The 12,620-nt window shown below is 46.0% G+C and overlaps 1 protein-coding gene across 1 annotated transcript; it reads right to left on the bottom strand.

The window, feature by feature from the left end:
• Positions 1 to 3,519: 3,519 nt before the first annotated feature.
• On the bottom strand, positions 3,520 to 11,091 carry CASP14 (caspase 14). Its single transcript, XM_084758993.1, has 7 exons — positions 10,858 to 11,091; positions 8,573 to 8,643; positions 7,130 to 7,279; positions 6,820 to 7,045; positions 6,202 to 6,318; positions 5,945 to 6,048; positions 3,520 to 5,392 (listed from the first exon to the last, which is right to left on the bottom strand). Exons 2-7 carry the CDS (start codon positions 8,597 to 8,599, stop codon positions 5,288 to 5,290), a joined length of 729 nt encoding a protein of 242 aa, XP_084615119.1. The 5' UTR covers positions 8,600 to 8,643; positions 10,858 to 11,091; the 3' UTR covers positions 3,520 to 5,287.
• Between the last annotated feature and the right edge of the window lie 1,529 nt (positions 11,092 to 12,620).

Below are 12,620 nucleotides of genomic sequence, written 5' to 3'. Positions count from 1 at the left end.
CAAACTTTAAAAAAATAAGTAGTTGCTTGGAGCAGGAGAGCTGACCCTGTCCTGAGGACATGGGAGCAGGAGAGCCGGCCCTGCCATGGCCCTGCCACAATGACATGAAGCGGGAGAGTGGGTCCTGCCCTGAGGACACAGGAGCAAGAGAGCTGTCCCTGCCCTGAAGACAAGGGAGCAGGCCTTGATCCAGGGCTCTGAGTGGACCTCACCCCAACATCTACACTATGTATGACCTGCTGGAACACATGAAGGGGCCAGACCTGTAGATTCAAAGATTAAGAATCTCCTTGACACACGGCAACAATGAGATATCTGACAGTAGTCCCAGTGAGGATCCGGTAACAATAGTGTATGCCTCCAACCAGACCCATGACTTGTAGCAATGAGCATTTGAAAGTAAACATATGTGGACAAAAAGGCTATACTGTGTGATACACTACAGCTTCTGTGACAAGATTTTTTTTGTTTGTCTGCTTGTTTTATTTTACTGGGGGTTGGTGCATGACGTGTAAATCATAGGCATTCAATAAAAGTAAAAAAAAAAAAGTAGCTTCACTTATTTATTTAAATATTTACTAACATTTGGTTTTCAGTTCTGGATAGAGTTCTGGATAGGAAAACATAGGTATTTGACCTAGGGGTTGGTGGGCAGTACATGTTTGTGTATGTTAGAGAATCACTCAACTACATCCCTACCTAGAAAAATAGCTATACTTTTTTTTTTTTTAAGCCAGGTGGTAGTGATACAAATCTTTAATCCCAGTACTTGAGAGGCAGAGGCAGACGGATCTCTGAGTTCAAGGCCAGGCTGGTCTACGGATAAGTTCCAAGAGGGCCAGGACTACATAGAGAATCCTGGTCTTGGACCACCACCCCCCCCCCGCCACAATTTTATTAATTAAATTTGTTTTTTAAGATAATTTTATACATATACACAACATTGACCACTCTCACTGCCTACCCACCTGCATTTTCTTACCGCCCCTCCTGCCAAGCTATATTTTTTCAATGAATGGCTTTTTCCTTATCAGGTCTATTCACTTTGTTTTGTGACCCACTGAGCTTAACCAAGACCATCTGTGTGAGCATGGATTTGTAGCCATCTGCTGGAGTCTGCTGGGCTCACCTGTGGTTAGACAACTGAGGGCATCAAACTATTTTTGTAAGGGGCAGATGGTATTTCTAGTTTGCAGGCCATATTGCTGTCTGGTGTAATGAACCGTTATTACTTCTTGGAGGATGAAGGAAGCCGTAGACAACATGTAAATGAGTGACCGTGACTCGGTGACAATAAAGATTTGTTTATTAAGAGGCTGCAGCCTGGCTTTAGCAAGTGGGCCATAATCCTTTGATCTGTGCATTTAAAGACTCCAGAACGACTCCACAAAGACTCCAGGAAAACATAGGTATTTGACCTAGGGGTTGGTGGGCAGTACGTGTGTCATCCACACTTGTTTGGTCCTGCATGACTACAACTGCCTTCGTTACTTGCTCTACAGTCCCATAGACAAACCCCAACCGCACCACAGCCATGGCTGTAGCACAGATCGGGATCCCTAAGATGGCCCTGCTCTGTCATTCCTTGTGTCTGTAAGAAGTGAGAAGGTTGACCTGAACCAGCAATGACAGAAACTCAGTGGTGGAACACTTTCCTAGAATGCACGAGATCCTGGGTTTTATCCTGCAAATCACTAAAAGAAAAACCTTTTAAAAAATGTCATTAGGCCTGCTCCACAGTAGGGAACCCAGGCCTGCTATACAATATAACCCGATCAAAAGCAATGCTTGGAGAAATTATAAGGCCTGAGGAAAGCCTACTATTATTGTTTTCCCAAACGTCCTTCTTAGAGATTTCTGTTTGTACCCCTACACTAGTGCTCCCTTTAATTTTGGTTAGAGAAGCTTTGTTCTGCAGTGGCAGCAGTTAATGTACACAGACTCAAACTTTTCTTTTTTCCTTTTCATTTTTTTTGAGATAAGATTTCTCTGTATAGCTTTGGCTGTCTTGGACTTGCTTTGATGACCAGGTTGGCCTCGAACTCACAGAGATCCACCTGCCTCTGCTTTCCCAAGTGCTGGGCTATCAGATGTGCTCAACAATGCCCGGTTAGATTCAGAACTTTTCAAACCGCTGAGAACAAGGGCTTGTTTAGTATTCAGCCCTAAATAGGAAATCTGTATCAATACCCCTAAAACTCAACGATCAGGGAGCAGCATCACATAAAAGGGGTGGAAAGAGAGCTGGGTGGTGGCGGTGCATGCTTGTGTGTGTGTGTGTGTGTGTGTGTGTGTGTGTGTGTGTGTATAAAGACTGTAAGAGCTGGAGGATGTGGAGGGGTGCTGTGAAATGCTGACTTTTGAGCATGAAGGGCCATCATGCTCATAAACTCACTGCTGCTATTGGTCACCTGCACAAAGGTCAAGCCAATGAGATCAGTCAACATTACAACAGGCAGCACTAACTGGACTCAGTGAATTATTAAAAAAAAAATAAATAAATAAAAAAGGAAAGGCCACAAAAGGGATGTGTTGGAGGATCCTGGGGAGAGTGGGAGGGGATAACTGGGTTGCATATGAGCAAGACACCTTGTTTACATGTATAAAGTTTTCTTTTAGGGAGGAAGGCAGAGTTTCCAGACAGGGTCTCTCTGAGTAGCCCTGGTTGTCCTGGAGCTTGATCTGTTTGTAGCCTAGGCTGGCCTTGAACTCACAGAGATCTGCTTGCTCTGTTTCCTGGGGTGCTGGGATTAAAGTTGTGCACCACTACCACCTGGCTGAAAACTTCAAAGAATAGATAACAGAGATTCTATTTTACAGTCTTCTTAAATATGAATGACACACCCATGCCATCGGATAGGTCTAACTTCCTGGATGCTGAGAAGAGAAACTTTGAGGCTACATCTGAATTTAGTAGGAGAGGAGGTGTAATTGATTAGTCATGTCTGCCACAGGCACCAGGATAGAAACAGTAGCATGTCTGTTAAGCATTTATGTTCCTGTGACACAGTGGTTCTCAACCTACCTAATGTCAAAACTCTTTAATACAGTTCCTCAGGTTGTGGTGACCCCCAACTAGAAACTTATTTCATTGCTACTTTATAACTGTAATTTTGCTACTGTTATGAGTAACAATGTAAATATGTGCTATTCAGGTAATCCGATATATGACCTCTATGAAAGGATTGTTTGACCTCCAAAGGGGTTGCTACCCATAGGTTGAGAACCACTGCTATGACAGGATGGTTTTCAACATGTAGCTTTGACAAGGCATCCTAGTATGCCCAGATATTTCCTTGGAAGATAAATCTAGCATATATCCATCTGGTACAGAAATGGGAGCTGTAATTTTACAAGTCTAACATATCTACTTGTATGTAAGAGTCAGGGTAAGGGTTTTGATTTTCTGCTCATGGTAGATACACACAAGAAGCAGCTAGCCACTGGGTAAAAAAGAAATTAACAACTCCTGGTTTTTTTTTTTCCACGAGATTGTCTCAGAGCAAAGATTCTTACATATTTCTTGCAAAGTTTGACAGCTGTTTATTGACTACTCATTTCACCAATTGAAGATTGCTTTCTGCCTTCCAACAAAGGAAACTACAGCATTTCATCATGTGTAAGAGGCAGCATACATTAGGTAGAGTATTAGGAGCGGAGTAAGTGGTGAGGGAGAAGTAGTGGGAAAAAGGAAGGAGGGCCAGACACATGGGAGACCTAAGTTGGAGAAATGGTGAATCGCGTAAAGGCAGAGAGGCAGAGAGGAGGCCTGGGATGCTAGCATTTCTGGGAGGATGAATTCATAGCAAAAGAGATGAACTTATCTGAGGGGCATTTATGTGGGCTCATAAAAATATGAAAATCACAGATATATGGTTTGACTTTGGTCTCTAAATAATAGTGCTCTTTGTGTCTCCTTGTGGCTTCCAACAATACCTCTTTCATAGAACTTGATACCAAGGAGGTGGGGTGGTTGTTGTGATAGACCTGACCATGTGGCTTTTATGCCCTGGACAGGTTTTGTGGCAGGTATGTGAAAGCTTTGGGTATACTGGGCTGGAAAAGCCATTGAGTCCTGGAGACAGAGCTAGTAGGCTGTTTTGTGGTAGCTTAGACAGTTGTGGCCTACCTCATGGGGTTTTGGAGAGGAATATGGACTCTCTCAGGAACAGGGGCTATTCATAGATATTTTGACTAAGAATTGGTGTGTTGATCATGATGGGGCTGACGAAGCCTCTGAGATAGTCAAAGAGGTCAGTGTCATTAACATGACATCTCCCTCACTGGGACAGGCCCTTTGGAATAAGATGGTTGGAAGGTTAGCAGCTGGAGGGTAGGCGCTACTCAAGTCCTTTGGGTTATTTTGGTGTGATTGCTTCATGCTCCAGTTCTTTGTTTTTGAATAAGAGTTCTTATTCTGTGCTGCCGCTAGCGGTTGCACTTTCTGCTTTGAATCCCCCACGATGATGAATTGTAAGCCGAGCATGAGAAACATGGATGAGCTACCTAAGTATCTTTGGTCTCAGGGCTCACTGTATCTTTTAGAGTGTTCCAGAGAGAATTCTCCCACGGGGTGTGCAGAGAGGTGAGGAAGGGTCCTCTCTGCAGCAAAGTTAGGATCCCCCAGGCTGAGCCTTGAGGGTGCTGGGGAAGAGAAGAGAGACAGATTCAAAAGCCATTTCAAAGTGAGCTGGAGGGATGTGAGGAGTGTATGAGCCATGGAAACACTCCCCAGGCAAAGGCCAATACAAGGAGGAAGTTAGGAAAAATTGGGAAGAGGGAACATAAAGAAAAGACCCTTAATCTGTGAGTGTTCATAATGACAGACACCTCCATAAAGCCATGAACCGTACGTATACTTGAAAGACAACATGGCTGACCTATCTTCTAGCCTTGGGCCAAAATCCCACAGCGGTGACCTTAGCTGGAGGTTAGTGGAAGTTTCTAGAAATTGTTCAGAAGGCTCCTTCCTCTGAAGTAGGAAAGAACTTTTGTTTATTTTTTGTATGTAAAGTCAGAGGAGGGAGAGGAAGGCTTGGTGAGGCAAAGGAGCAGAAAGGTAGCTATAGGAAGGCAATCTGAGGTGTGTTAACAGAAGCAGGGAGACCAGCCAAAGGAAGCTGATGCTAATGAGCTATATACGTCTGGCTTGCTTTAAAAATGACATGGATAAGGGCTGTGATGAATGAAGACTCCAGTAATCATCTTTGAGGAGTGGTGGTCCTGGTCTAAATATCTGTGGGGGCAGAGAGAAAGCCCCTGCAGGACAACCATCACTGCCCTTCTTTTATTGCAGATAGAGCGTCTTTCGGAGGGTGCTTTGGATTTCAGGGTTCACTTTCCTTGGTTTTCCGTCCTGAATCACTTCCATGTCTGCCATAATCCGGGTTACCTGCAAAATAGATGTGGTCAGCTATGAGAACAGGGAAGTTGGTGTCAGGAGAGCATGAGATGAGGCTTCAGAGAAGGGCAAGTGGGCATCCATGTCGAGACACGTTAATTGTCCTCTAGTACACCATGGTTCCTATGGAAACATTGGTTAGGTAGTTTGTGTGCATCTGTGTGTGTATATATGTTTCGGTCATAAATGTGACAATTGTTTGAGAGAGGTGACATTGAGATGTCTTCTTCAATAACTCTTTACCTTGTTTTATTGAAGTAGGGTCTCTCACTGAATTAGTAGTTCACTGATTTTGACAGACTATCTGGGCATCCACATGCAAAATCATGCATGAATACCCATGCATCCCCACATATGTGGGCCTATACACATGTATAACACACACACACACACACACACACACACACACACACACACACACACATTCCCATACATGGTGAGCTTGAGAGTTCTACTATGTTTGCATGGAGATGAGGGCATTGGGAAAGGTTGGGAGAGGCTCAGCCCTGGGGGGGGGTGTCCCAGATGCCTCATTTGGCTCACCTCTTCTAGCAGTTCTAAGATGTTTCCTTTTCTATTCGTGAACACATTTGTCAGAATCTGGATGAAGGCAGAGCCTTTCTGGTCATGTCTATAGGCGATGAACCCTGGGAAGGTCAGAAAATTGAGTTTGGAGACGTCTTCAGTGAGTTGAGGGGACCCCGGAGGAGGGTCCCTTCCTGAAGGAGAAGTTCAGGGGTCAGGGGTGCTGGTTCACGGGGAGGGGCATAGGCCACTGTGGGACCCTGGAGTGCTCATACCCTCTACTGTGGAATAGATGTGAAGGGCATCCGTAAAGGTTGGGATAGTTTGGAGGTTGTCCTTTGTGATCACAGAGACCTGTTCTTCACCTATTTCTTCGCCGGGGTCTCTGTGCTCTGAAACAAAGGGGAGGGAAGGGAAAAGTCAGGGAGGAGAATGGAATAACGGGAAGGTTGGAGGGCGATCTGGTGGTGTGCCAGGTTCGGCCCGGGCTCTGAGTCTTGGATTGGCCTGGCTCAGTGTTTAAGAGCATTTACTGCTTGTTTATGCAGAAGACCGAAGATCAGTTCCCAGGGCCCATGTAGGTCCTATACCTCCAGCTCCAGGGAGCTGCACCTTTTCCTGGCCTCCTCAGTTACCTGTAGTCATACATGCAATACATACACACACACTCACATAGACTAAAAATAAAATAAAGATCGAAACCACAAAGACTCAGCTGGACGTAATGGTGCATGCCTATCATCTCAGCACTTGGGAAAATAAGGCAGGAAGATCATAAATTGGAGACCAGCCTGGACTACATAATGGGCTCCAGGCCAGCCTGGGATACACAGTGAGATTCTGTTTTAATACCCTTGCCCCAAAGACCAAGGGTGTGCTGTCCCAGTCCCCACCTCCTCTACAGGCCTGAATGATGTACACTTTCGGCTTGGCTCTCAGGCCCTTGCAGTTCTTGTTGTTCAAGACCTCAAACAGATCCTCCAGTCTGACCATCTTCTCGTCTTCTCCCTTGAGAAGGCCTTCCTCGCCGTGTGCCATGAGCACCACGAAGGCGCAGCTGACAGGATCTTTCCAATTATCTATGGTCTGCTGAAATTTGTCCATCTCATCCAGAAATTGCTTGGAGGAAGAGGAATGAACAGGATTAGATAGGTCCCCCAAAGCCTAGCCCCCCTTCCCTCCTCACTGCTGGCTGCTCAATACCTGCGCAGTAGGATCTCTCTTCACGGTGCTTTCAAATTTCAGGTGACGGAACATGCGTTCCAGGGCATCAATGTCTGCCTCACAACCCTCTCGGGCTTTGGTGACACACAGTGTCAGGGCCAGATGGGCACCTGACATATCATACCTTTCCTAGGGGAGAGAGACAGAGGAAGAAGAAAACACAGTACAGTGAAGCCTGGGGTTGGCAGCTAAAACCCAAGGTGCCTGTGGCATCAAACTTCAAAGTTTGTATTTGTGGTACTAGGAATCGAACCCAAGGCCTTGCCTGTACTAGACCAGTGCTCTATCACTGAGCCATATCCCTAGCCCCTGATTCTTAAATAAAAAACAAGTATAAGTATAAATGCATCCACTCAAGCATGGGAGACACACTAGTGGCTCCGTGCCCATGCCCATATGGACAGCATGGGTTGGACCTAGTGAATATACGAATAAAAGAAAGCATGAAGTTGGGAAGGGACATACTGGGGAGAATATGATGAGAGTTGGAGAGGAATAGGAGTGGATATGATCATATTTCATTATATACATGTATAAAATTCTCAAATGATAAAAATATAAACAACAGCAACAACAAACCAAATAAATATCTGGTGTAAGCATTTCCCAAATACTGCACGGGTATATTTAGACAAGAAAACCATTTGTTAGTAATGTAGAATTCTAAACCACCTAAATATTCTCTATTTTCGTTCCCTAAGGGATGGTAATTCCTGTTTTGAGTCTAACTTCGAATTTTGGATATAAATGAGTGCGTGCATGTGGGTTTGGAAGACCACCTCCAGTGGTCAAATCTGGTGGGTTTGACTCTTTCCTGATCCTTCTAGACATAGCTCTGGGAGTAGGGGTGATCTGACTGTGACATCTGTCACCCCATTGACCTACAGGGCTGGCTCAGTAGATGTCTCTTTCCTCCCCCACTACTCCCTGTGTGTCCTTCCTAAAGCTGTGTGCTCAGCTTAAGAGGAAGATCTTCCCTGACTGACACGTAGGTCAGAAGTGTAGGAGTAACCGCACTCCCGTGCTCGAGCTTCCAAACAGGCTGCCAAGAGGCTCAGGGTGCTCTGAGGAGCTCTCCATTTCGTGCTTCCTTGCCGAGGTCTCAGAATGCCTAAATCCATGACTGAGAGCCTGTCTTATACCATCTGAGAAAGAATGTGTTGGGTGGGATTCTGCGCTTCTTTACTGAAGAAAAGCAGTGGACTGAGAATCAAAATGATAAGGGCTTAGTTCTTGGAGACAGATGTACTGTATTCCTTTCCTCCCTTTCCAACTTGGATTCCATTTCTGGATCTCTCTCTCTCTCTCTCTCTCTCTCTCTCTCTCTCTCTCTCTCTCTCTTGGTCATCCTTTCTACTCTTTCTGAACCATTAGGTTTTTCACCCCTTTCCACATCCCCATGCGTTCTGTATCCTCACCCACCTCCTGCAACGGCTGAGGGCTGCTCATCTCTCTTTGATTCCAAGTCCGGCTTTCGGCACCCTTGTCTTGGCCTGGAGGTCAAGAGAACATAGGTAGAAAGTTCTACGAAGGAAGCCTGAGGGGATGACCTGGCAGATTCATTTGTCTATCTTGGGCTTTTGAGACTGATTAGGAAAGTTACTATGTGGTCAGACCTGGACGAGAAATGACAGTCCCTAGAGTATGTTCTCTCTAGAGTTACAGTATGGTGGAGTCTTTCACCCATGCTATTCTAGGCCCATCAAAAAAATGACATCTCTCTCTCTGGGTGGTGGTGGTACACACTTTTAATCCCAGCATTCAGGAGGCAGAGGGAAGAGGGTCTCTATAAGTTCCAGGCCAGATTGGCATACAGATTGAGTTCCAGGCCAGCTAGGGCTACACAGAGAATCTTTGTCTTGAAAAACAAACAAGCCAAAGCAACCAACCAACCAACCAACCAACCAACCAATAAATAAATAAAAACAAAAGCAAAAATGACATCTCTTAAGCCTCTCTTCCCTCCTCCAAAACATTTACCTGCCTGTGTTGGGGCAGACTTCTTCCCCTGCACCCCCCAGGACTGATGATCATGGCAAAGAGCTCACATACTCCTCTATTATACTAAGGGATTCTGGCTGGGGAGGGCTCAGGCTGAATAGAGAATCCTATCAAAGTGAGGGCTGGCTTGATACTGTCCTGGTGGGCCTTTCCTCTGCAGAGGTCAATCTACCTCGTTCTCTGCCTTGAGACTGAGCATCTGCCAGGAGTCTTCATCCTTCTCTCGGAGTCCCATCTTGTACTCTGGCTAAACTGAAGAATGTCTGGCACACCCTGGGCCTTTCCCTGCACTTCTCTATCAGACTGAAATGCTTCTTATGATTGGAGTGACACAATGTCTGTTATGCCTTTTCTCTATTGAACATCCTTCCACCCACTTATGAATCCACATGTTCATCTGCTATCCATCCATGAGTCCATCCCTCCATCCATCCATCCATCCATCAATCCATCCATCAATCCATACACTTTTTTTTATACAACTGTGTCCAACTGGGCACTCGCCCCTTCAGTTACTCTCCTTTCACCCACCAAGCAATCATCCATCCATTCATTTATACACCAACCATCAATCTATAGGCTCTCCATATGTTTATCCCCCCACCCTCTTGCATCTACCTCTCCACTCCTCTGCTGACCAAGCACATGTTTCCTGAGGATTTATTATGTATTAATCACTGGGAAGACATTACATCAGATAGATCTTCTCCTTGCCCTCATGTAGTTCTGTGACACACATGAACATCAACTCTTTTTCTCTGCTATGAACACACCACACACACACACACACACACACACACACACACACACACATATGGATGAATGCGGCATGAGGAAAGAGAGCCAACTACTGTGACTAAGGAGGTGATAGGAACCCAGCTCTGAAATCAGAAACAGCAGACCCCCATCTCCACCCTGTCACCCCAAGAACTTAAGCATCAAACTCTCTCTCTCTCTCTCTGAGCTTCAGGTTTTGCATCTAGAAAGGCAGGACCTTGGAACAGCAGTAGGTACTTTAATGAAAGGTAAGGTAAGGCAGGCTTCATGATCCCTACTGGCCTCCTGGATGTGCCACTCCCTTTTCTGCCTGTTTATACTTGTGATACAGCATGCATGATTTTACAAACTACTCATCATATATCACGTGAATCATCTTTATGAGTGCATGCATGTAAAGATGGTTGCAAGACAGATGTGCTCACAAATAAAAATAATTTTACAAGAAACATGCCATACTATATGTGACTGAAAAATATTAGATTCCTTAGGCTAGAACAAAGAAGAACTTGAAGCCGAAGCAGCCATCTTCTGACTCTTACTCCTGTGGTTGAACTGGTAGCTGAGCTCAGTTTTCATAGCCAAAGCCTGCTGCCCTTTATCTGTGTCTCCATCAGGGCTGACAGCGTGGGTGGAGAGGCAGTGTTGAGGAGAATGTGTGGAGCAGACAAATAACAAGTAAATGAACAGATGAGAAAAGGCCTGTGTGGACAGATGGAAGAATGGGTGGACTTTTCTTCAGTTCTGTCAGAAAAGAAAAGGGGAAGGGGGAAGGAGGGAGGGAGGGAGAGAGGGAGAAAGAGAGGGAGAGGGAGGGAGAGGGAGAAGGAAAGAGAGGGAGAAGGAGAGAGAGAGGGAGAGAGAGAGAGAGAGAGAGAGAGAGAGAGAGAGAGAGAGAGAGAGAGAGAGAGAGAGCGCAAATCCCTCACCAGCTGCAGAAGCAGGTGCTCCTTAGGGACAGGCCCTGGCTTGTCTCTTTCCAAGCTGCGGATACAGTGCTGCCGCCCAGGAGGAGTTTAAGTCCACCACGTGCTGCTCTCCGAGAAAGGGTGGACACAGAGAGCAGAGAGATCTTTCTGCGTTTCTCCCAAAAGCAGGTCTGTGACTGGAGTAGTGCAAACTCTGTCCCTTTATTGCCAGCAAGTTTTCTGCCACTCAAGAAACCTCATGACGAGAGGGCCACACCCTCGACAGCAGGTGTGGAAATAGTCAACCGCCCATGGAATGAGTGAAGGAATGATGGCGTGGCTCAACGACACCCCCCCCCCTTCCACTGGCCTAGGTACTTGACGTAGAGCAGAGCATCCAAATGAAACAAACAACATCCTGCCCTCCCCCCACCCCCAACTCACAGCCCCACAGCCCAGGGCTCAGCTCTACTCGTTATTAAGATGTGATCTCTATCATTAATCCAATTTCATCCATTCATTCCACCCTCTATCAGGCAGCCTCATTTTCTCGTGATCTCCAATCCTCAGGAGCCCTCAAGAGGCCTTAATTAGCATTGTCCCTCCCATTTTGAAGCCGAGTCTCATGGCTGTGCAAATAGGTGGCGGCTCCAGGACAGTACTTGGCGTTCGAACCCAGGACTGTCTGGCCCAGCTGCCTCCACGGTGCCTCACGTTTTCCTCATCAGCTCTTCCTCTTCCTCCTCAGTTCTTTCCTTGTGTCTTGTTTTCTGATTATTTTTATGTTGGCAGCTTTCATGAGGTAAACTTGTAACATCACCCAATGCTTCCACTTGACGGGGTCCAATTCACAAGCTTTAACACGTTTACAGAGCAGTGGAGGGACTCTTCATGCGCACTGCCTTACAAAGATAGGGTCTCTCATTGAACCAAGAGTTAGGTTTGCAGCCAGAAATTCCTGGCCATGCTCCTGTCTCTGTCTCTGACCGTGCTAGGGCTGTAGGCCTGGGCATGTGGCCTCACCTGGCATTCTGCATAGGTTTTGGGGATTTGAATTTAGATCCTAGCTGGGCGTGGTGGTGGTGTACACCTTTAATCCCAGCACTGGGGAGGCAGAGGCAGGCAGAGGCAGGCAGATCGCTATGAGTTCGAGGCCAGCCTGGTCTACAAAGCGAGTTTAGCACAGCCAAGGCTACACAGAGAAACCTTGCCTCAAAAAAAAATTTTAAAAAAAGATGAATTTAGATCTGGATGCTTGTGTCTGAAAAACTCTTATTCACCGAGGCATCTGCTCAGCCATGCATTTTTAAAAGTAAATTTTATTACACATATATTTATTAATTGCATACCACAATCCATGTCATAGCAACTATATGGAATTGTGGGAATTGGTTCTCTCTTTCTACCTTGTGGTCCAATGGGTCAATCTCAGGTCATCAGACTTGCAGTAAGTTCCTCTACCCATTGAGCCATCTTGCCCACCCACCATGTTTTGTATATGTGGCACTTGCGTGTGTGGGAGTGCACGTACGTGAGTATACACATGTGTGGGAATCCGAGGTCAATATTGGATATCTTCCTCTATTGCTCTCCACCTTAGTCTTTGAGACATGGTCTCTCACTGAACGTCAAGCTCACTGATTCAGCTGGACTGACTGGCCAGCAAGGCCCCCCGCCCCCATCCCCATATCTACTAGTCTTCGCCTCCTCATGGTTAGGATTATAAACGTGTCCTGCTGTACTCAGCTTTCTATATGGGTGCTGCGAACTTGAACTCAGCATCT

This window comes from Acomys minous (genome assembly GCF_964271855.1).
Source record: "Acomys minous genome assembly, chromosome: 15".
Classification (NCBI taxonomy): domain Eukaryota; kingdom Metazoa; phylum Chordata; class Mammalia; order Rodentia; family Muridae; genus Acomys; species Acomys minous.
Note: the sequence above shows the minus strand (reverse complement) of the source record. Positions and strands in the feature narration are given on the sequence as shown.